The 21,433-nt window shown below is 31.1% G+C and overlaps 6 protein-coding genes and 1 long non-coding RNA gene across 12 annotated transcripts; 4 read left to right on the forward strand and 3 right to left on the reverse strand.

Annotated features, from left to right (window-relative positions):
* The first annotated feature begins 40 nt into the window (after positions 1 to 40).
* Dnalig4 (DNA ligase 4) lies at positions 41 to 5,028 on the forward strand. Of its 2 annotated transcripts, none has more exons than XM_083087194.1 (11): positions 41 to 388; positions 673 to 830; positions 997 to 1,271; positions 1,343 to 1,657; positions 1,778 to 2,084; positions 2,412 to 2,541; positions 2,802 to 3,059; positions 3,237 to 3,425; positions 3,532 to 3,831; positions 3,909 to 4,151; positions 4,234 to 5,028. In XM_083087194.1, the coding sequence occupies exons 1-11, from the start codon at positions 227 to 229 to the stop codon at positions 4,570 to 4,572; spliced, it is 2,676 nt and encodes an 891-aa protein (XP_082943320.1). In that variant the 5' UTR covers positions 41 to 226; the 3' UTR covers positions 4,573 to 5,028. The 2 variants fall into 2 exon arrangements, with proteins under 2 accessions (XP_082943320.1, XP_082943321.1); XM_083087195.1 differs by lacking the exon at positions 41 to 388 and adding an exon at positions 392 to 417 and having other exon boundaries at positions 4,234 to 5,026.
* A 1,278-nt stretch (positions 5,029 to 6,306) lies between these two features.
* Positions 6,307 to 11,315, reverse strand: LOC145964451 (uncharacterized). Its single transcript, XM_083087206.1, has 9 exons — positions 11,178 to 11,315; positions 9,429 to 10,348; positions 9,131 to 9,349; positions 7,850 to 8,880; positions 7,298 to 7,761; positions 7,155 to 7,214; positions 6,888 to 6,917; positions 6,554 to 6,601; positions 6,307 to 6,421 (listed from the first exon to the last, which is right to left on the reverse strand). Exons 5-9 carry the CDS (start codon positions 7,393 to 7,395, stop codon positions 6,319 to 6,321), a joined length of 339 nt encoding a protein of 112 aa, XP_082943332.1. The 5' UTR covers positions 7,396 to 7,761; positions 7,850 to 8,880; positions 9,131 to 9,349; positions 9,429 to 10,348; positions 11,178 to 11,315; the 3' UTR covers positions 6,307 to 6,318.
* Positions 9,005 to 12,629, forward strand: LOC145964449 (doublesex- and mab-3-related transcription factor 2). Of its 3 annotated transcripts, none has more exons than XM_083087203.1 (3): positions 9,005 to 10,467; positions 11,201 to 11,325; positions 11,389 to 12,629. In XM_083087203.1, exons 1-3 carry the CDS (start codon positions 10,020 to 10,022, stop codon positions 11,473 to 11,475), a joined length of 660 nt encoding a protein of 219 aa, XP_082943329.1. In that variant the 5' UTR covers positions 9,005 to 10,019; the 3' UTR covers positions 11,476 to 12,629. The 3 variants fall into 3 exon arrangements, with proteins under 3 accessions (XP_082943329.1, XP_082943330.1, XP_082943328.1); XM_083087204.1 differs by having other exon boundaries at positions 9,012 to 10,254; positions 10,324 to 10,467; positions 11,201 to 12,629; XM_083087202.1 differs by having other exon boundaries at positions 9,024 to 10,467; positions 11,201 to 12,629.
* Positions 11,720 to 16,155, reverse strand: LOC145964443 (uncharacterized). The gene is made up of 7 exons (XM_083087191.1): positions 15,918 to 16,155; positions 15,551 to 15,705; positions 14,824 to 15,462; positions 13,170 to 14,470; positions 12,720 to 13,090; positions 12,394 to 12,633; positions 11,720 to 12,248 (listed from the first exon to the last, which is right to left on the reverse strand). Exons 1-7 carry the CDS (start codon positions 15,957 to 15,959, stop codon positions 12,045 to 12,047), a joined length of 2,952 nt encoding a protein of 983 aa, XP_082943317.1. The 5' UTR covers positions 15,960 to 16,155; the 3' UTR covers positions 11,720 to 12,044.
* Positions 16,156 to 16,633: 478 nt separating this feature from the next.
* Positions 16,634 to 17,458, forward strand: Mrpl54 (mitochondrial ribosomal protein L54). The gene is made up of 2 exons (XM_083087205.1): positions 16,634 to 16,894; positions 17,055 to 17,458. Exons 1-2 carry the CDS (start codon positions 16,798 to 16,800, stop codon positions 17,348 to 17,350), a joined length of 393 nt encoding a protein of 130 aa, XP_082943331.1. The 5' UTR covers positions 16,634 to 16,797; the 3' UTR covers positions 17,351 to 17,458.
* Positions 17,335 to 20,721, reverse strand: LOC145964453 (uncharacterized). The gene is made up of 2 exons (XR_014436460.1): positions 18,296 to 20,721; positions 17,335 to 17,876 (listed from the first exon to the last, which is right to left on the reverse strand). It is a non-coding gene; the product is annotated as an uncharacterized LOC145964453 (long non-coding RNA).
* Positions 17,752 to 21,423, forward strand: LOC145964447 (chitinase-3-like protein 1). Of its 3 annotated transcripts, XM_083087198.1 has the most exons (6): positions 17,752 to 17,983; positions 19,198 to 19,319; positions 19,527 to 19,587; positions 19,661 to 20,322; positions 20,429 to 20,721; positions 20,869 to 21,423. In XM_083087198.1, the coding sequence occupies exons 3-6, from the start codon at positions 19,527 to 19,529 to the stop codon at positions 21,296 to 21,298; spliced, it is 1,446 nt and encodes a 481-aa protein (XP_082943324.1). In that variant the 5' UTR covers positions 17,752 to 17,983; positions 19,198 to 19,319; the 3' UTR covers positions 21,299 to 21,423. The 3 variants fall into 3 exon arrangements, with proteins under 3 accessions (XP_082943324.1, XP_082943322.1, XP_082943325.1); XM_083087196.1 differs by lacking the exon at positions 19,198 to 19,319; XM_083087199.1 differs by lacking the exon at positions 17,752 to 17,983 and having other exon boundaries at positions 19,180 to 19,319.
* The last annotated feature ends 10 nt before the right edge of the window (positions 21,424 to 21,433 follow it).

Below are 21,433 nucleotides of genomic sequence, written 5' to 3' on the forward strand. Positions count from 1 at the left end.
TATCAAGTAAAAAACTAACACATTTGTGATTAAAATTTAATAATATATTATTGTATAAAATATAAAAAAAAACATACTTAAAATTTTTATCCTAATTTATAATATTTTTCAACGTACTTGTTATTGCTACATGTAATCATAACAATGTATAATTTTTTTTCATGCAATCTCTCTTGAAATATGTATGTCATATCAAAGTCTGATTTAAAGATTCTTTTTTAAGATAATGGCCACTTTAGATGCTAAAATTGAATTTAAACAATTGTGTGACATTTTGGAAAATGTTACCAAAGCACAAGGTGTAAAAAAGAAAGCGCAAATCTTGCAAACTTTTATCGACAGTTGTCGAAATATTGGCAACAAATTGAAAACTGAATATCCTGAATTGGTATGTAATAAACTGAATATCCTGAATTGGTATGTAATATGTTATAAAAACAATAATATAATTGTGATAAAAAAATGTGTATAGGAAATTTTTAAAAAATTATTAAAAACAAATTCTAATGAAAAGATTTTAATTGCATCGAGAAACTGTTAAAATTTATGAGTTGATGATCTCCGAAGATCTAATCTATGACTAGATATGAAAAAATGAGAATATTTCTCTTCAAAATTCTGTAAATTTTCAAAATGATTGATAACAGAATTATAATGATTTAATTTTGTCAGGATGTTTCGCTATATCCAATATTAAGATTAATATTACCTGATCTTGAACGAGAGCGTGGACCACATAATCTGAAACAAGCTTCATTGGCAAAACTTTACGCTAATGTATATGGTTTTATGAAAAACAGCGACAATTATAAAAAACTGGCAAATTATCGGTCAGTATCACGACTGTGTCAGAATAATTTGTTTATTAAATATGTTGAAAGTAGAAAACTTAAATTTAAAGTAAAATATGTATATAAACAAGTATTAATCTGACATATACAATAAAAAATCTTTTTTTCTTAATTTTGATAAAAATGTAAAAATGCTATATTTTAGAGAACCTGCATCAGGTAAATTCGTAGGGAGTGATTTCGCTGAGCGAGCTTATTGGATATTAGATAAAAGATTATCCAAAACAAGTACTGGCTTCACGATTGCACGGATAAATATATTTCTTGATGACATATCGAAGAAAAATGCGACAATGCAAGAAAAAATTGAAACATTTAGAGTACTTTTCCGACAAATCACGGGATTCGAAATGAAATGGATAACACGAATTGTACTTAAGGATCTACGACTTGGCATAGGAACAAAAAGGATATTAGACAGTTTGTAATTTTTCAATAATTCGAAATATGTCGCAATAATTGTAAAGATTAATCGATTCGTTTTCTTCAAGTTTATCATCAAGATGCAAATGAAAAGTTTCTCGTGACAAATGATTTGCGTGAGATATGTAACCAGTTGCATGATCCTAAGACGAAAATAAAATGCGGCATACAAATATTTTCGCATTTCAAACCGATGCTCCTAGAGAGGTGTGACATTGAGAATATCGAAAAGCTATTTCGAGATAATGACTTGTATTATGCACAAACTAAGTACGATGGCGAGAGATCGCAACTTCATATGAAAGATGGAAAATTCAAATATTTTACGCGTAGAGGATACGATATTACGAAAAATTCTGGATACGGAGAAACCGGATCTTCGGGTATGACGAGTCAAATGTTAAAAATTAGATTGAATAAAAGGCCGTTCATGTAATTTTCTTCAATCACTAATCAGATAGAAATTATGTAAATATAAAATTTATTTGGATATTCGTATATAGGTTTCTTGACCGGTGTATTTACGCGACGTTTAAATCCAAATTGTCGTTCTTTTATATTGGATGGAGAATTAATGGGTTGGCATAAAGAGAAAGGAATATTTGGCACGAAAGGTATGAATTTTGACGTCAAGAATTTGTCGACGAATAGTCATCATCAACCGTGTTTCGTCGCATTCGATATTATTCTACATAATAACATTTTACTTGTTGATGAGCCTTATAAAGATCGACTAAAACTGCTCAATGATATATTTACTGAGGAAGAAGGTTCTTTAATTGTATGTCGATCTTCTTTAATTTCGAATAGGTAGGATATTACTTTACATTATACTAAATGTATCGTTTGAAAATTATGGATATTTATAAATTAAATTTTTATTTTTTAATTAAATTTCTCCGTAGCTATAAAATATTACATTTCTTCCGATAAAAAAAAATATTTATAGCCTCTATTGTTGGAACTAAATTAATGTAATAAATAGCATCTAGTTTTTTATTTTATTTTTCTCTTTTATATATAATTTCGATTAAATGTAAATATAAATAAATACATTACATATATTAACTTGAAACCTCTTATAAAAGATCAACAAAAATACAAATTAAATAAATATTGTATATCTTTCTCTACAAGGGAGGAATTAATAGAGACATTTAACGAATGCCTCCGTAATAACGAAGAAGGACTCGTTATAAAGAAACATGATATGAAATATAAGCCAAATGTCCGAGATGGAGGCGGTTGTTATAAGATTAAAGCAGAGGTAAAAATATATATGAATTATATATTTTTATCATTACAAATCTTCTGAAAGAAATTTGCACATGTTTAGAGAAGAAAATATTGAAAAATATTAATTGAGAAATATTGAAAATTTATGCGAAATATATAACGTTTTTTTAATGTATAACGTCTTTTTCGAATTTTTGCGAGAAGAACTTGTATCAAAGAATCTATAATAGATTAATATATTATGTAATATATTATGGATAAAATTTAAAAGTAACAATTACTTCTTTGCAGTATTCTGACAATTTGGTACAAGATATAGACCTGATTATACTCGGCGGTTACTACGGAGAGGGCAAATATACTGGAATAATTAAAAGCTTTATGATGGGCGTTGCCGCTCCAACAAGTAATAAAGAAGGAAATCCATCGCGGTTTCTCGCTGTAGTATCCGTAAGCAGTGGCATAGGGGATCAAATGTTGCGTGATCTTCAAACAAAATTTGCATCACATTGGATTAAAGAACGCCCTGAAAATGTTACAGGCCCTAAAGTAAATTTAATTATTATAATAATTAATTATTTTATATTATCTTATACTCTTATCAGAGTTTTTTCGATATTATTTAATACATTCACTTTAAATTAATTCTATTTTTTTCATTATATTTTACAGTGTTATTTACTTCTATAAAATACACGGATCTTATTTAAATTATATTCTTTATAGAAGGAACAGCCGGATGTGTGGATTCGGCCGGAAAATTCCATAATCTTGAAGATACGAGCGACCGAAATGATACGCAGTAATGAATATCCGATTGGATACAGTTTGCGATTTCCTAGAGTTGTAGACATCAGAATGGATAAGCCATGGTATAGTCCATGTACTAGTTCCGAACTTTTGTTATTAGTCAAAGTACGTATGCACCATTGCTAGGTGATAATTATACACAATGCAAAAGTAACTATTAACATTTATAATACATTAACGCTTACAATTTACAATAATTCAACTATTATAGAACAAGGGAATGATCCAAAAATTAACCAAGCGGGAAGCTACTTTGCACGATGTAGACGAAGCACCAGTAGCTAAATTACAAAAGACAGTAAGTCGAAATAAATTAATTGAGTATAATGTATACAACGAACAAATAGTACCGCTTACGCGACTATTAGATGGAAAGGAAATTTGTGTAATAAATGGTACCGATGAATTGGCGAAGGAGCAAATTGAAGAAATATTGCAGCAGCATAGAGCAAGAATTGTTCAGAATCCAATGAATACAACTTTTTGCGTGATAGTCGGTAATAACAGAACGGTAAGTTGTTATTATCGCACAGCTTAGGCTTGAATCGTGACGTCTTATAGTAAATTAGGGTAAACTATTTTTTTCAGATACGAGGGAAGGAAGTAGTAGATAGTGGGAAATACGACGTTGTAACTTTGGATTGGTTTAAACGCGTTACCAATCGATCCAATTGGGCCTCGTTAGGTGACTTTTTGCCGTGGGAATTATTATGTAGCCGAGACATAACTAAACATCGACTCACGGAGAACTACGACGAATATTATGATAATTTTATTGTTGACGCGGATGAAGAGACTTTAAGGCGTTCTTTCGACAAGATTGGGAAACCGGTAATTTTCATCGTTCAAAGTATTTGTCATTAAAAATCATTTTACATTATCACACTAATCTAATTTTGCATAAATCATTTAGCTTGCGGATCAGTTTACCGTTGAGCAGGGAAAAAACCTGGACAAGGAATTGTTCAACGGGAATGTGTCGCCTTATTCACTGTTTAGAGATATAATTGGATTCTTCGAAACCCAATCGTGTTGTGCTAAATTTAAATTCCGTTTCATGTCAGGTATGATTAAGGATAATATCGATAATTTCGTGACGCATATATTTGTAGAGGATAACGAAACAGATACTGTAAGAAATTTGAAAGTAGATGATCTAACGTCTGTAAAAATTGTTAAATGTAAATGGATCGAGGAATGTTTCCAAAGTGGTCAAGTATGCGATATTACAAACTATCTAATTGATTATTAGATGTACTTATAAAATATATAATATATGTAAAAATAAATATATATATCGAAAAAGAGTTTCATAATACGAAGAAATGTTACATGTGTATTTTCGACGGAAATTTACGATGTATTCATGGAATCGTTTCAACTCACATTTTCGTGAAGCACTGAGAAACTAGGTACTAGGCGGAGTGACAGTCGGACAGTTTGCTCATTTAACATCTTCCCGTTTCGAAATATTTCTTCTTGACTCGGACCGCCACCCTTACCCATCTCGTTTTATTTCATCGGAATGCGCGCAAAATACGAAGCGAAAGAGACGCAGCTGCGACGTTCCTCTCTCACAAAGCCTGCCATTCAGAGAGATCTCACGTAGATTAGCGCGGAAAGATCGCGAAAAGATTCGAGAAATGCATATATCGAAAATGCATAAGATTACGAGTAAGGCATATAATTTGTTATCGATATTTGATTTTATCTTCAACCTCTTTCTTATTCTTTTATAAATTTATAATTGTATTATTTGTTTATTTCAAGAATCATTATATTATTCTAAAAAAAATTTGATTGCAAAAATGCAATAAAAATAAAAAGAGAAATACGTGAGATTTTTATAGATAGTTATAGATGATGTAAAGTGACCATTCCTCTTAAGAAGTTATTAATTAATTAATGACAACTTTTTTTAATTTTGCTTTACACTTTGTTTTATTCAGTGAATATACACACATTCATTGAATAAAATAAAATAAAATTTAAAAAAATACTGAAGGAAAATTATAAATATATATGTAGGATCTATCAAAAAAATCCTGATTCACGTGATTGAAAATATATACGCATCGGTTAGGCCAAGCATCCATCTCGTTAGCAACGAGGAGGTGTCTCTAGTCAGGTCAGTATAAATAATATATGAATATGACTGACGTTCTGCCCGCGCAAGATCTACTTATAGACTCTTCACCTACAGATGGGACACGTATTAATCGAGTTTCAGATTTTCGGAGCGTGCGACCGGGCGTGTCACTCTTGCAGTATGTCGAATTTATTCATAGAATCTCTAACCAGCCAGTTGCCAATTATACTATAGAGTTACTCGTAACCGTTGTCTATTGCGCTTGATGATAACGTATGATGACGTATGTAATAACAACACGATTCATACCCCATAAATCATCGATACATATAATTCGATAGATTGTACTCTAATTGAAATATACATCGCGCTGAAGCTCTTTCTTTCTCCATCTCTTTCTCTCTTTCTTTGACTATGATAATAATAGGTGCTTTCCATTTACATCAAAACTCAGATAAATCTCACTTCTGTCTTTCTTTAACATGAATGTTGAAGAAAGACAGAAGTGAGATTTATCTGAGTTTTGATGTAAATGGAAAGCACCTAATATGATTCTTATTTTTAAAAACAAATTCGGCTTTAAAATATTTGTTTTGAATTGTCCTTTTTTTACGTTTTTCAAAGCTAGATCTATATATAATAGATAAAAAATCTATATATAAGACAGTATTTGACAGTATTTGACATTCCCTTATAATTAGCAATAGAAAGTGCACAAATAGAATTTTCAATTGTAAGCAATTTTGTATTTTCTTTTCGTATAATTTACTGCATTTATTCTTTGACGCATTAGCGGTGGTTGAATGAATCGTAAAAGTGTCTCGTATAGAGAATAGAGGCAAATGATTACCTGTCTTAGATGATAGATCTTACAATAATCAAAAGGCTGTTGTTACCGTTTTCTTTTTCTTAATTTGAATTTCTTCTGATACAACGATTTTTCGCACAATTGCCTTTATTATATTCATTTGCAATCACAGGTACCATACAATCATCTCTCTCATCTTGCGATCTGTTAAAAAATTATAAAGTTTATATAATCGACGTAATGTACAGATCAATAGTACGATTAAGAATGTTCTACATTAAAATATATAAACATAATCTTTAATGCAAATTTAACTGAAAAATAATAAAAACTTACAATCGCGTTGGTTTGCTACATCCACATGAATAACGTATATTTCGCACCCTATATTGGACATGAAAAATATAAATGACTGTCGTTTTAATAATAGCACGACTTTATTTTCTAGTTTATTTTGTATGAGAAATTTTTAAAAGAAAAACGATGTAATAAGAGAGAAATTCTTCAAAATTAAATATGTATATTGAAAAATTTATTTTGACTGATTATACAAATATTTGGCTTTGACAGATCTTTAAATTATTCCTATTTCTTTAATGTTAATATTTTATAGACACAAACTAATAATACTTTTAAATTGACAAAGTGCAAAGGATTTTCATCAACTTACCCTTTTGCACATCCGCATCTGTCCGATCGTCTAATGCATAGAAATTATTAATTGCATATTATTAATTTTAATAATATCGTAATTATGATATCAATAATCATATGAACCGTTCATCGCTTCGTGATATCTTTTCAAGTATATGACTTTCGACGCGCTTATACATATTACATGCTTCTTTAGATTGCATGACATACGCTAAACATGCTTCATAATAAATAAAGCGTTCTACTGAAATAAAAGCTCTTTAGGAAGACGCGCGTGACTCACTTTTCGCTTTCCTGCCTCAGTAATTCTCTCATTCTGGCGCCGCAAACACAACTTTTCTCACTGTCGGACAAAAACAGGATTATTTCTGACATCATTATTCGTCGTTTTGGTTTAGTTCGGTCCCATATGTTGAAGACGCTCACTTTTCTTTCAAGAAGCCGACATAAAGGAATAGTATCCCCGTAAAACCGATAATGAATTTTCCAAGGTACCAAGCAAAATCGGTCGTGCAGTGAGGCATCGCAAAATATTTCGAATTAAGAGTGAATCGAGTCAAGAGCTCAATTCACTTGATATATTTTTCAATATTTAGATAAGATTATTGACATTTTATTTTTTTACGCTTCGACCATGTTACAAAAAGCGTATACGGAAACAAATGATAAATTTGCCTCTCACGCGTGTGTCAAAAATCTTGCAAAATTTCACACGCTATCTAATTTATTCGTTTTCGTAAACTGACATTTCGTTTAATGTATTTTACGATTCAGTATGACGTGTGTAACACGTGTCATTTCTTGTAGTGACATTGCAGGCGACGTTTCCTTAGCGAAAATTTGATACGAAGCCATAGCGTGTCGCATCCTTGCAAGCTTTAATATTTCAACTGCGAAAAGAAAAAATGAAGAAGCTTTTATATCAAAAGAAACTTTTATATTAAATTATTCATATTAAAAGCGAAATGTATTATTTACTTTCGATCGATTGTTTCGTGGTCGACGTCTTTTCGAAGAAATCGTATAAGACACGTGTCGCGATTTGGATATTTGGAGGTGTAACATCGCGTCTCAGAACTTCTTCGTGGTTCCTACCAAAGCGAAACTAAGGCGAGAAAGATGTTGAATGACCTGTCAACATATTTGCCGTCTTGACAACACCCTCAGGCTGAACTGTCCAGGAGCGAGGGAAAAAGGAAAAAGCGTTCACGAGATGACACCCCTTCGTTCCACGCTCATTAGGATGAATTCCTCGGTCACGTGTCACGCGTGCTTACTGGCATATGTAATTTTAAATCTGTCTAACTGTACGATTTTAGGACGACGAAAAAAATGATGTGAAAAAAGCATGTTATATAGAAGGCGTCTTATATATCGTTTAATTTACAACGAAACGATAAAGAATTGTATAATCAAGAGAATATAAGAAAATTGATAGAAAAATAAAAAAATTAATTTAAAAAAATAGCAACTTAGGTACTTTCTGTAAGTCATACGTTAAATTTTTAGCGAGCTAAAGTTAGAAATTTTATGGAAAATAATTTACATTTTCTTTCAGTGATAAAGTCAAGTACATTTCTGTAGAGGAAGAATAAAATTTAGTTACACTAACATATTTAACATCAACCGGCAAAATTAGCTATCATACACACGCTCGAAATAATAGTGCAATCTCTTTCGTTTTCTTTTATTCACACATCGTGTTGTTCACTGCAAAAATAGAAGGCAGACAATCTCGTTCTACCAACAACGTTGTACACCAGCTGCAACCATATGGCATTCTTTCTGTGATCTTGCTCTAAGAGCTCGTTAATACGATCCTCTCGGATGTTGCCAACACACAGTTAATATTAGTTTCGAGTATGTTTTCTTAATGTATGAATGACACCGCCGACTTCCACCAGAGTCTTCTTCGATAACCACCTGGTTAACATCCTGTATACTTAATGTTATTTCTACAAGGATATTTTGAATCGATTTGCTGAATCTTAATTGTGTCGTTTTTCTCTCTGAACAAGATTAAATAAAAATATTTGTTACCCAGCAAGAATAAATTAATAACATATATAATAAATATATAAATACGAATAAAATTAAATAGTAAGTTGGGATTAAATATAAAAATTGTTATTCTAGAAAAAAGATATTGGTTGTAGCTTTTTCCAAGCAATTGTGAAAAATGAAAAATGAATGATTTCTTAATTTAAAATTAATTAATTCGCCAATTATAAACTTTGTTAAACCTTGTTATATATGTACCTGTGCGTGTACATGTGCCAGCCTTCAAATCTGACGAATCATCGCTACGTTTCCTTCATGTAGACTCTAATCAAAGAAGCTAGTACATTAACGAAGGATTCTTCTTTAGAGTTACTCATAACAAGAAGATGAAGAGAAACATGGTGATCCATTGGTTCGCAGCCGGCGAAAGCGGCGGGGTTTCTTGGGCTTTCGAGCCAATGGAAACACATCGGCTTTCTAAAAATACATTTTGAATCAGTAGGAGGAGATGAGACAACACACCTCCTTTACAGAGAGATACAAGAAGTATTCTTACAAGTATATATCTCTCCCAGAGTAGGACATCACGGTAACTCAGTCGATTCACCCGAGAAGAGTTAAACGGATACAATAAGCTACAATTAACTTGAATCAAGATATCATATGTCTCGTCACGATCTATATAATCGGAGATTGTTACTGAAATAAATAAAACTATCTTGGAAAGATACAAATATTCGTGCAAAAAACGATATGTGCAAAATTCATTGTGCTATTTAAAAACCGATACGATTGATAAAAAACAACTATGTAATGGTAAAAAATTGATTAAAACATCATTGTGTATAGGCGGAATGAAATCTACAACATGTAGAACGCTTTAAATATAACTTATTCAGAAGAGCAATCAGTTTTTAAAACTAAGCGAATTTTACACGATATCCTCATCGATAAATCATCTTCTGCGTGCGCGACTTTGCACGGCGTGAAACAAACATTGTATTTAAAACATTGATTGCGTATTAAATAATTAGCGCAAAATTAACGTTTTAATTGTTCATTGTTGGCTAAGTAATTCTTAATTTAAACTGATATATTTTGCAACAACTAAATATATATATGTCATTCGAGAAATAATATAAGAATCATGAAAACTGGAGGAGGCACTTCAAATCATCGCTTAAATCATCCGACCATGGAACAACGTTTAAGAAGTCCCAAGTGCGCGAGATGTCGAAATCATGGTGTAATATCCGGTTTGAAGGGTCACAAGAGGTCCTGCGCGTGGAAGGATTGCCGATGTCCCTGTTGTCTGTTAGTCGTCGAAAGACAGCGAGTGATGGCAGCGCAAGTTGCTCTACGTAGGCAACAACAAGCGCAAGGTGACAATCTTCTATCCTCGCCGAATAAGGTATCAACAGACACCACAAATCCTCCTTATTATATTAAAGCGAAATACGACGAGCCGGACGCTACCTGTATTGGTAGAAGAGCCAAAAATTTTCAAAGGCATCATTTACACTTTACACAGACGAGTATCAGCGTGACGCAGGGTTTCTACGGATTAAATGCTGTACATAATTTACCTGGCGCATGTAAGTATTTATATTCTTATAAATATCCCATTCGTATCGATATTTTTCTAAATTTTTTACATTTTATTTCGTCGAAAATAATTTTTCAAATATTATCGATGTACATATTGATGTAATCGATACATTAAGTGATATTTCAAATATATGAAACTACCCCTTTAGGATTTTATAAACTATCTAATAAACTCAATTGAATTTTATATTAATAAAAATTTAATAGATAGCTCCCCAGTGAGAAATGATAAGTCGAATAGACGTCTAAGACGTTTAATAGATGTCCAATAGTTTATTAAACATCTTAGACGTCTAACAAACATCTATCCGACTTGTCATTTCTCACTGGGTCAATTATGTAGCTGACTTTAATATTTAAATATCCAAAGAAAAGAATTTTATTTTTAATTTGTTTTGCACTATATGCGCACATTATATACAGGGTATATAATGTATTTGGTAAATGTTTTCTTTACATCATAAATGTTGCTTAATTATTGATGTGTAGCTCAATCAGTATACAGTTTTATTAAATTGTTCATATTGAAATATAAATATTGCAATATATATCACAAACTTTTCAAATATATAATTTTGTAACATTAATTTTGATCCTTTTATTTTAACATAATCATATATGTAACAATTTAATAAAAAATATAAATTTTCACTTTGATATATGAATTGTCGATAGACGTTATTTTATAATTACTTACAAAGGATTGTTTGCACATTTCAGTATCAGCGCATCCGCGTTTGTTGACTTTATCCTCCCTTGGATGCGATCAGAAACAAGAAGCTGAACCCACATTGAAAGTACAATCTTTCCATTCTGCATATCCAACAATTCCCTGGTTCAATGAGGTAACGCAATCGTATATAACGGATGGGGAATTGAATAATTTTATTTCTACGAGAGATTTGCAGGACTGTCCTACTACAAACAATGAATCTTGTTTAGAAAAGAAAGCACCAATTTCATTCAGCGTGGAATCTATTATCGGTACAAAATGATGTCCCGATATCCACATTTTAATCGTTTGAGAGATGCTAACAAGTTCTCCGACAATTCGATTTGATCTGAGAATAGCACTCTATAACGACAATGTGCGACTATCGGGAATCGAGTAGCCGTTAATATAAGATATATACAACAATATTGTATAGTACTGAATAATGTTAAATTTTGAATAAAATCGAAAAAATAATAACGTTTTAATACTTAAATGATTAATCGCGATAATAAAAATATAAGTCAAACAATTGTACAATTATTTAATAGCAATACATATTTTCCGTTTCTCTTACATATTGTAATAAGAATTTTTTATATTGTCTATATATATATAAAAGAAAATTTTAACAATACTTATATAGAATTTATTGTTTTATATATAAATACCAACTCTAGCAAACACATTGAATATATTTATAGCAATAACAATGCAAAATGTTGTATATGTATGTTCCATACTTTTTGATATGGCCAAACTGAGCATTAACGATCTGCATATCGTCAATTAGAAATTATAAATTATGCGACATCGTAATAGATATGTCATTATTTTAAGGCTTAGACACGATTACTTATTGCTTTCAAGTGTTTTGCTGCAATGTTTCATGTATACATCCATTTCAGAAAAGTCAGACAAAGTATTATAAATAATTTCATATAAAACACATGGCCACTGCTTCTCTAGAAACTGTAACTTTTGTATGGCATTTATAGTGAGATTGATTAAATTTAGAAAGTGCATTTTTCCTTTGTGTCTCCAGATAAGATCTTCCTATAAACAAATTGTAAAAATATTCCAATTTCAAAACATTAACGTTTATATTATTAGCATGTACACCAATATATATTTTAACTTGTAAAGTTTAGTGTAAAGAATTTTATGATATCAAGAATATTGACATGTGTATTTTTCTTACCTGCGTTACATTCCCCTTTCTCCATTGTAATGCTTCCTTGGCAACAACACTTCTAAGTGCTGGATCACAGTTGAACAGAAATTGTTTGGCAGTAATCTGTTGTCCGTTTTGCTTTTGCACTTTTTCTAAATGAAGTCTTTGTAATAAAGGTTGTAATAAAGAATCTGGCAGTGAACACATTACTATATCTATAAGACCGGCATATTCCTGATTTGCAAGTTCAATCTCTTCAGCTGTAATCTATAAAAATATTAAATTTTAATTTTATTGTAAGCCAAAAATAATATGCATATATATTTAAATATATATAAATATATATATTGTACCTCTTTGCCATTGATCATTGCAAGTCCCCAATGAGCTAATCGAAATATAGCATACATTTTCCAATTCTTAGACACAACAGGATTTCCTGTATCTATCTGTATACTGGTTAATCCCTGTACTTCGGCTAAAGCATTCAATTGGCCAAGAAGATTGATGTTAGTTTCTTTAAAAGTGAAATGTTCTGCATGAGGAAATCTATTTTTTAATTTGCTTAAAACTTTTGCCACATCATTAAATTGTACATAATTAAATTTTACAACATTAACATCCTGAGCCTTTGATATATCCCAAGTTTTATCTATAAAGCGTAAAGCACCTTGACCATAAATGTTCAAGCATCGACCGACAATTTCTATTAAATAGTCGCCGCCTAGAAAAATATCCTACCTAGTATTACATTTTAAACAAATGTATATTTTTGAGAAATTTAAACAATTGTTTTAACTTACCCTGTTCTCTCTCTTTAGGTGGTACTTGTTGAGGAGGTGGACTTGGTGGAGCAAGAGCTCTAAATTTCGCTCTAGCTGTCGCAGCTCTATTGCTTTTATAATATACTACTTTCTTTGCTTGAGCACTTTTAATTCTATTTTTATCTTTATCGAATTCGTGAGATTTATGAACTGCATTCTTAGAAATCGATGAAGTGCTAGAATCGCTTAACAATGACTTACAACTATCTAAACTACTCTTTGAACTTAAGGAACAATATCCTGAAGAATTTATAGTTGATTTCGATTGGCAATCGCTCTGTCCATCTTGATTATTAAATACTTTCATATTTTGAACCAATCTGTTATTTAAGCTTTTATTTTCATTTATTGTATTGTATTTTAAGGATTTCTGAGTTGTAGTAAAAGTTGTCTTATCATATATATGATTTTCATTATCCTCATCATTGAAATTTTCTGTGGTAACCATATCTTTTGTCACAGTGAACTTTTTACAAATAGTAGACTTGTCATACTCTGTAGACAAGTTACAATTGTTAGGAGTAAACAGATGACACCTTAAACCACTTTTTAAACTTTCATGACTTTCTGAACTGTCTGATTCGCTATCCGATGTGTTCTCTATGTCACCAAGCATTTTTGTTTTACAAATATTTTCTTTATCATCCTTAGACAATCTATCCTCGAATTTATTACTAGTTAAGCTATCTACTATCGAACCTAATATGGGTGGAAGTTTAAATTCCAAAGGATATGATTTAGATGTATCCTCTAATTTAAATAAGTTATCACTGGAATTGCTTCTCTTTTTTATATGTATCTTTCTTGCTTCCACATTTTCATTTATCGATGTTAGACTACCAAAGCCTTTTATTTTAGCTTTATCTAAACTCTTTGGATTTATAGCATGATATTTATTAGAGCTTTGTATACGTAGTACATTAGTATTGTTGCTTGTATCATTGTTTGTTGCTTTATTGGAATTATGAGAAACTTTGGTTCTAGATCTAAGAAGTTCCCAATTTGTTTTAGCATTTGATATTACTTCTTCTCTACGTACATTCATGCAAACCTGTGCACTAAGATCAAGAAATGCTGAATTAGACTGTTCCTTAGAGAATCTCCAAGCCATTGCTGTTCTTCGAATTTGTTCACTAATTTGCATTGTTGATAAAAGTTGTAGATTTGGCAAATATGATACGAGGAAAGAGATATAATCAGTATTTAAAGTTACTGGATTGCCATCTATTGTTATTTCTTTAATTTGTAAAGCTTTTGCAAGGCTACTCATATCTTCAATTCTGAAATATTAATTATACAACTATATACAATATTATACAATACTTAAATATTTTTCTTGGATTTAAAAAAGATATATAGAACTTAGATAATCTTTTCAGGAAGATTCCTTTTACATTTTTCATTTTTTTAAAATTTAATTTAAATTTAATTGTATTGTAAGAAAAGGATAAGTTGTAATATGAATAATATAAAATATAAAACTTTCTCATATAGTTATACATTAAATTTATATATGTAACTGTTTGAGACTAATAAACAAAAATAAATCTTATAAGTACAAATATATGTAAAACCAAATTGAATAAAGCTTTTGCTACTAATTAAATACATAATTATCTTTAAAATTACTTACTTATGAATATCATTGTTGCTCAAATATAATTTCTGTAATTGTGGTGTTTCACCAAATCCTAATAATTTTTTTAATTTATTTCGCCGCAGATTCAGCTCCTTTAATGCTGTTAAGCCTTGAAAGTCATTGCAACCTATAGTTTTAATATTATTTCCTGCCAAATTGAGTACTTTCAACAATAATAAATCCTCTAGACCAGTTACTTGTTGAATTTGATTGCCATGCAAATCCAAAACTTCAAGTTTGAAAAGTTGTTTTAAACCTTCAATTTTTTTAATTCTGTTTTTCCCTATTAAAAGCACTCTTAGATTTTCTAAAAGGCCAAGATTGCATACTTTCTCAACTTGATTATCATATAAATCAAGAAATACGAGCTTTGTTAATTGAGAGAAGTTAAAACTCTCAATCTTAGTCAAAAGATTATGCTGAAGGGACATCAATCGCAATTTTGGCTCCCCAATCACATTAGGAAATGTTGTCAAACCTCGCCTATCGAGACATATTCTGTCAGGGTTCTTTTCTCTTTCAGCAGGGGTTCTTGATGCCACAATTGTTCTAGTTTCTCCTGTCCATTGTAATGTGACCATATCGCATCCTTCAGTTTCTCCATGTTCAATCTCAAATTGAGTTCCAGCAGAACTATTAAACCAATAATTTTAATTGTACAAATGCTTCAGATAATTTATAGTGAAATTAAATGAAATTGAGCGCTCTTATCCCCAATTACCTAAGTGAATTATAAGAACGTTTTGATAACTTGGGAGGTATTGGTGCACCTGGTAAAATTGGTAAAGCAGCTGCTATTGTCAAGAATTGATTTTCCTCTGGATTGTTACCTCGAATAGTTGATTTACCTTTCACATCAAATGATACTTTTCTCGTCTGTAAGAAATCAAGCTTTTAGATCGCTATAGAATATCATAGTAAAAACGAACAGATTATAATAATCCATTACATATTTTATACAATAATTGGAGAAATATTTCCAAAAAATTGTTATCTGTATTTAATAGAACTGTATTAATTCGAAAGTTACAAATTGTTTTAAATTATAGTTATTTTAAATTATTATATCGAAAGCGTACGATTCTCACCCGCGTTGTATTATTGCCCAATGGCATTACATAACCGAGCATAAAAGTGTAATTAACCCATCAATGGATGTATGTTTTATATTTGAAAGTATCTCACATCTTCGCGATGTAGCCTAACATTATTAATTACATGTCAAAGTTAAATCTCCTCGACCCAAAATGTCGATAGAAATAATATTTCTTGTTTGTCATTGCGCACTCGTGTTGATACATGTGTCAAATATGACATAAGACTGATGTTTTCTAGGGAATTTTTTAAATCGCCATTTTAAAGTTGTCATTCTTTTCGCGCTGTTATAGCTAGGGATTTTTAATTTTCCCGCTGTTATAGCTAGGGATTTTTAAAGTTGTTATCGCCATTTTAAAGTTGTCATTCTTTTCGCGCTGTTATAGCTAGGGATTTTAAAAGTTGTATCGCCATTTTAAAGTTGTCATTTTTTTCGCGCTGTTACAGCTAGGGATTTTTAATTTTCCCGCTGTTATGGCTAGGGATTTTTTAAGTTGTTATCGCCATTTTAAAGTTGTCATTCTTTTCGCGCTGTTACAGCTAGGGATTTTTAATTTTCCCCTGTTATGGCTAGGGATTTTTAAAGTTGTATCGTCATTTTAAAGTTGTCATTCTTTTCGCGCTGTTATAGCTAGGGATTTTTAATATTGTTCTTTTCGCGGTTACGGCTAGGGATTTTTTAAATTGCGATTTTAAGTTGTCATCTTTTTTCGCAGGCGACTAGGGGGAAACGAGCAGTAGCTTCCCAAAATTTCGTGATCTTATGTCTAACCTATACATAGAGAATAACAATATTATTATTAAAAAACTGTAAAAAATAAAATCGTGACGTTAAACACTGTTATAAAAAGAAAAATTACAATATTATTTAGAATGAATATTTCCACGATTTGCCGGCTTTTTCATTTTTCAAAAAATTCTATAATACCGATTCAATATACAATACAAACCAAAAATTATGCTAAACCAGGTAAATCAATTATCATTGCATCAATGTATTTCAAAAAAATTGGCAACTGAAATTTTATTAATTGTAATTATTTGTTGTCACTGTATTTATAACTGCATTAAATATTATACATTAAATTTAAATTATAAATATACAATTTACAATATTTTTTTTTTTATAGTAATACAGGCAGGATCGAAAAAACCACTAAAGAGAACGGAGAAGAAAATATTACCTGTGGAAAAAGATGTTAACAGGCTGCTGACTTATGTGTGTGGTACAAATCTCTATAAAGAAGGGGGAGAAGATGTTAAGATAAAGCCAGATTCCGAGTATCCCAGTTGGTTATGGAATATTAGAACTGGTCCTCCACTTACTTTAGAAGAATTAGATCCAAATACAAAACAATATTGGAAAAAGTTGAGATTACTTGGATTAAGAAGAAATAATAGACAGAGAACAACTAGAAAATTCTAATATATTATATATACATATAAATATAGTTTTAACAATGCTGAGTATTGTTCCTTTTATATTGTAAATTAACATAAAAGATGCATTAAATAATAAGTAAGAATAAGATTATATTACATTTATTATTTATTAAAGTCTGCCCTGAAGAAAAATGAATCATTTGATAAAAATTGCAAGCACATACTATATATTACTTATCACTATGAGTGAGTATAGGAGGCAAGATTACTGTTTGAATCATTCACTTGAAGGATGATTGAGAGTGATAAAGATTTTAAAAGGATAAGTACCTTAAATACACGAATAAGCTTATTCGTTCTAATCAGTCTCGCGCCACAAAGAATAGATTTGTCATTAATGATAAATTGGGCGTTGTCCTGTATCACCTATAAGAAAGCGATATGATATCAAAATTCTCGTAATTGAGCTTATTTGTTTTCCAAAGTTTCCAAGATGTAACTATGAATCAAGATTGCGCGGATTGATTCTATATAAGCGTATGTGCAGAGCATAATTTATTGTATCTTATCTGTAAAAAAATCAATAATATTATTATCGCTATTATTTAAAAGTGATATCGAGGTACATCGATAAAAGAAAAGTCGTATTTGACAGTCTGGCGATTGAGAATCAAAGGTAATTAACTTTTACATAATTTTCATCGTTCATGCTACTCATCCAAAGATTAATTGATTTAAGATACAATCAAATATTCAAAATTTGATATATTTAAATATAAATCCCGTGAAAATTTTAAAATCCCAAACTATATATATTTAATTTATATGCTTATCGAACTGTATTCACGTTCGCGTCTTCTTGAAATTTTTTTAAATCTCTACGTTTAAAAATTATGTTATATGATCTTTTGTTTAAAAAACGCGTTAATTGTGTTGTACACTCATTTATGTTTTTAGGCATGCATATGATCAATAATATGTCACATACATCTCTGTTTATAATTATTATACATATTTTTCATCATTATTTCATACACTGTTGCAAAAGTGTCATGTGTAATCTGTATCTTCATTCGTGGATAATTTATTGAATTATTGCTCGATGATGCGAGATAGAGTGAAAGCTTAATGTAATGAATACTGTAAATATATTCGATAATTAATATCTCGCACTTTCTTGTCACAGAATATTTGCGTGACAGGAATTTATAACAACGTAATACAGATTTTATAAAAACAAAATGGTGTAAAGAAATATAAAAAATAATAGTAGCGTTTTTTATTCGAAATTAAATTAATTTTGTAATTAATTTAATTATATAGTGTATAATAATTAATTATGTAATATAAGTAGATTTGTCAAGATTCTATTAATTGAAATAAATCAAAGACGTTTTATTATTATTTACTAATCGAACGCTATACATTCAGCCCTTCAAAAAATAATATGCATTGATCAATTATGGTAATATACATATCATTTTAAAATTTTAGAAATATACATTGAAATAACTATTATAGTTATTATAATTATATATGTAATGCAAACTGAAAAAGCTGAATCAATCGAACTGATTCTTTTGTACATAGAATTAAAAGATATCTAAAGAAAAAATAGAGAGAAATAAAGCTATAAAATATATAAAAAGAAACATATATAGAGATAATAATCACCTTTATATTTAACGAGCAGCATAGCTGTTCGGATCAGATCTGTAGATTTGTAGAATCAAGTGTTCAACAAAATATTAAATATATAATAACGTTAATAATAATGTTATATAATAACGTTGCACCTGTATGTTTTCGAAAATTCTTGATGGCAATAACGTATGTATATTTTTTCATATACTTGAATGAATTGTATTAACATTAATCATGACCAAACAGACGAAAAAGGCGCATTATTTTTCGACAGAAAATATATATATATATATATATATCTTGTGTGCGAATAAAATTTTGATATTACGTTGCTGCGTATTATCGAAGGAATCGACCCTGATTACAAGGTAAAGACAATATGTATCCTAATGATCAATTTATCTCGTGCAAAAATAGATAATTTTCGAAAAGTAAAATTTGGCGATTATAAGAGAGATAATTATAACAGATATTTCATCAAATATACACACATGCAAGTATTTATATGTAACAATATTCCTAACATTTCAAAAACGTATAACATTGTCTTAGCCAAATTTACATTTAATTTGCAGATGAATTGTTGGATATTCATTTTCGCTTTGGCTGCTTTGGCTTCGGCTGCCCATTCAGAAAGTAAGATCAATTAAAAGGAGAGATTTGATTTTCTTCCACAACGTTCACTGATAGCACTTTTCTTATCCCGCAGAAAAGATTGTATGTTATTTCGGTAGCTGGGCTGTTTATCGACCTTCAGATGGCAAATTTGACATCTCTGATATTCAATCAGAACTTTGCACCCATTTGATCTATTCCTTTGTTGGTCTTACCACGGACGGCAATGTCAAAGTTCTGGATGAATGGCTAGACCTTCCGGACAATTGGGGCAAGGATGCTTTCGGCAGATTCAACAAGCTTCGGGAACAGAATCCGGGGATTAAGACGCTCATCGCTATCGGTGGATGGAACGAGGGATCTACCAAGTACTCCCAGGTCGTCGCCAGTCCGACCCTTCGCGGAAAATTTGTCAAGAATATCGTTGAATTCACACTGAAACACCGTTTCGATGGGTTCGACATCGATTGGGAGTATCCCAACCAGCGTGGTGGCAAGCCAGAGGACGTGCAGAACTACGTAAAATTACTTCAGGAACTGAGACCTGAATTCGATAAACACAAACTTCTTCTCACCGCTGCCGTCGCCGCTGCTGAGCCTTCTGCTTCTCTATCCTATGATATCCCTGCAATATCCAAATATTTGGATTTCATCAACGTTATGACGTATGATCTTTATGGTCCTTGGGACAAAACAACTGGTCTCAATGCTCCGCTTTATTCGGGTCATGGCTCGTCTGAGCTTAAACTCAACGTCGTAAGTATCTCCTTCTTCTTGCTTATCGGATATTATAAATTATCGAATATTAAAGATGTTAAGCGTGATGAATAAGCACTCTAAAAAAAATATCTTCTTCTCACAGGATGCATGCGTACGCTACTGGTTGAAAAGTGGTTGTCCGCCTGAGAAGCTGATCGTCGGTGTACCATCCTATGGTAGGACATTCACTCTCGCCAATACAAACCAGTACGGTCTTGGAGCTCCTGCCAGGGGACCTGGTACTGCCGGTCCGTATACTCGTGAGGCTGGAATACTGGGCTACAATGAGATATGCGTTTTGATAAAAGAGGGTGGATGGACGATTACTCGTTCTGAAGGGCATTACGTTCCATATGCTTTCAAGAACGATCAATGGGTTGGTTACGACGATGTAACGTAAGTGATCTTTTCGTTAATTATTTTAGATGATTCATAGTGTATTTCTTTACAATTCACGTAACGGGATTTCTCTTCGATTTATTTGTGTTCCATTGAACAGAGTAATGTTCAATAGCTGTATTGTGGGTATTAATTATTTTGTAGTTCTCTTAATGAAAAGGCGAATTATATCAATTCCCTTAATCTTGGTGGTGCGATGATATGGAGTATCGAGACCGATGATTTTCGTGGCAATTGCGGTGAAAAGTATCCTCTATTGAAAACATTGAATGCCAAACTGAGAGGAAAAGTAATCCCAATAGAACCATCTAAGCCAACGGAATCGCCTAAAGAGACAAATCCGCCTAAATCACCAACTGCACAACCAACACAACCACCAGCGACTGCTCCTCCTAATGGTATTTGTAATAAAGCTGGTTACGTCCGTGATGAAAAAGACTGCAACGTATTCTATCAATGCATGGATATCAATGGCACTTACAAAATAGCAAAATTTAATTGCCCAAGTGGATTAGCCTTCGATGTCAAGAGTAACAATTGCAATTATAAAAAGCTCGTTGATGGCTGCAATTAACGATAATAAACTATCTTATAATGCTTCTATCTATTATATAGCGAGCCATGCCATATAATAAACAAATATGTATACACACATATATGATCTATATTACTTACATAAATATATAATCGTTAAATTCACATATTTCAC

Source organism: Camponotus vicinus, unplaced genomic scaffold, assembly GCF_025532165.1.
Source record: "Camponotus vicinus isolate PSW18456_S1 unplaced genomic scaffold, iyCamVici1.0 SCAF_13, whole genome shotgun sequence".
NCBI lineage: Eukaryota > Metazoa > Arthropoda > Insecta > Hymenoptera > Formicidae > Camponotus > Camponotus vicinus.

Excerpts from the sequence above, each read along its gene's own strand:
- Dnalig4 (XM_083087194.1), top strand. The coding sequence starts at position 227 with ATGGCCACTTTAGATGCTAAAATTGAATTTAAACAATTGTGTGACATT. Across the intron at positions 389-672 it reads AAACTGAATATCCTGAATTG|GATGTTTCGCTATATCCAAT; the intron begins GTATGTAATAAA and ends TAATTTTGTCAG. Across the intron at positions 2,085-2,411 it reads TCTTCTTTAATTTCGAATAG|GGAGGAATTAATAGAGACAT; the intron begins GTAGGATATTAC and ends TTTCTCTACAAG.
- LOC145964451 (XM_083087206.1), bottom strand. The coding sequence starts at position 7,395 with ATGCCTCACTGCACGACCGATTTTGCTTGGTACCTTGGAAAATTCATT. Across the intron at positions 6,602-6,887 it reads AGATGCGGATGTGCAAAAGG|GGTGCGAAATATACGTTATT; the intron begins GTAAGTTGATGA and ends TGTCCAATATAG. Across the intron at positions 6,422-6,553 it reads TGTAGCAAACCAACGCGATT|ATCGCAAGATGAGAGAGATG; the intron begins GTAAGTTTTTAT and ends ATTTTTTAACAG.
- LOC145964449 (XM_083087202.1), top strand. The coding sequence starts at position 10,020 with ATGAAAACTGGAGGAGGCACTTCAAATCATCGCTTAAATCATCCGACC. Across the intron at positions 10,468-11,200 it reads ACATAATTTACCTGGCGCAT|TATCAGCGCATCCGCGTTTG; the intron begins GTAAGTATTTAT and ends TGCACATTTCAG.
- LOC145964443 (XM_083087191.1), bottom strand. The coding sequence starts at position 15,959 with ATGCTCGGTTATGTAATGCCATTGGGCAATAATACAACGCGG. Across the intron at positions 15,706-15,917 it reads TGGGCAATAATACAACGCGG|ACGAGAAAAGTATCATTTGA; the intron begins GTGAGAATCGTA and ends GATTTCTTACAG. Across the intron at positions 14,471-14,823 it reads AGCAACAATGATATTCATAA|AATTGAAGATATGAGTAGCC; the intron begins GTAAGTAATTTT and ends TTAATATTTCAG.
- Mrpl54 (XM_083087205.1), top strand. The coding sequence starts at position 16,798 with ATGAATATTTCCACGATTTGCCGGCTTTTTCATTTTTCAAAAAATTCT. Across the intron at positions 16,895-17,054 it reads CAAAAATTATGCTAAACCAG|TAATACAGGCAGGATCGAAA; the intron begins GTAAATCAATTA and ends TTTTTTTTATAG.
- LOC145964447 (XM_083087198.1), top strand. The coding sequence starts at position 19,527 with ATGAATTGTTGGATATTCATTTTCGCTTTGGCTGCTTTGGCTTCGGCT. Across the intron at positions 19,588-19,660 it reads TTCGGCTGCCCATTCAGAAA|AAAAGATTGTATGTTATTTC; the intron begins GTAAGATCAATT and ends CTTATCCCGCAG. Across the intron at positions 20,323-20,428 it reads CTGAGCTTAAACTCAACGTC|GATGCATGCGTACGCTACTG; the intron begins GTAAGTATCTCC and ends TTCTTCTCACAG.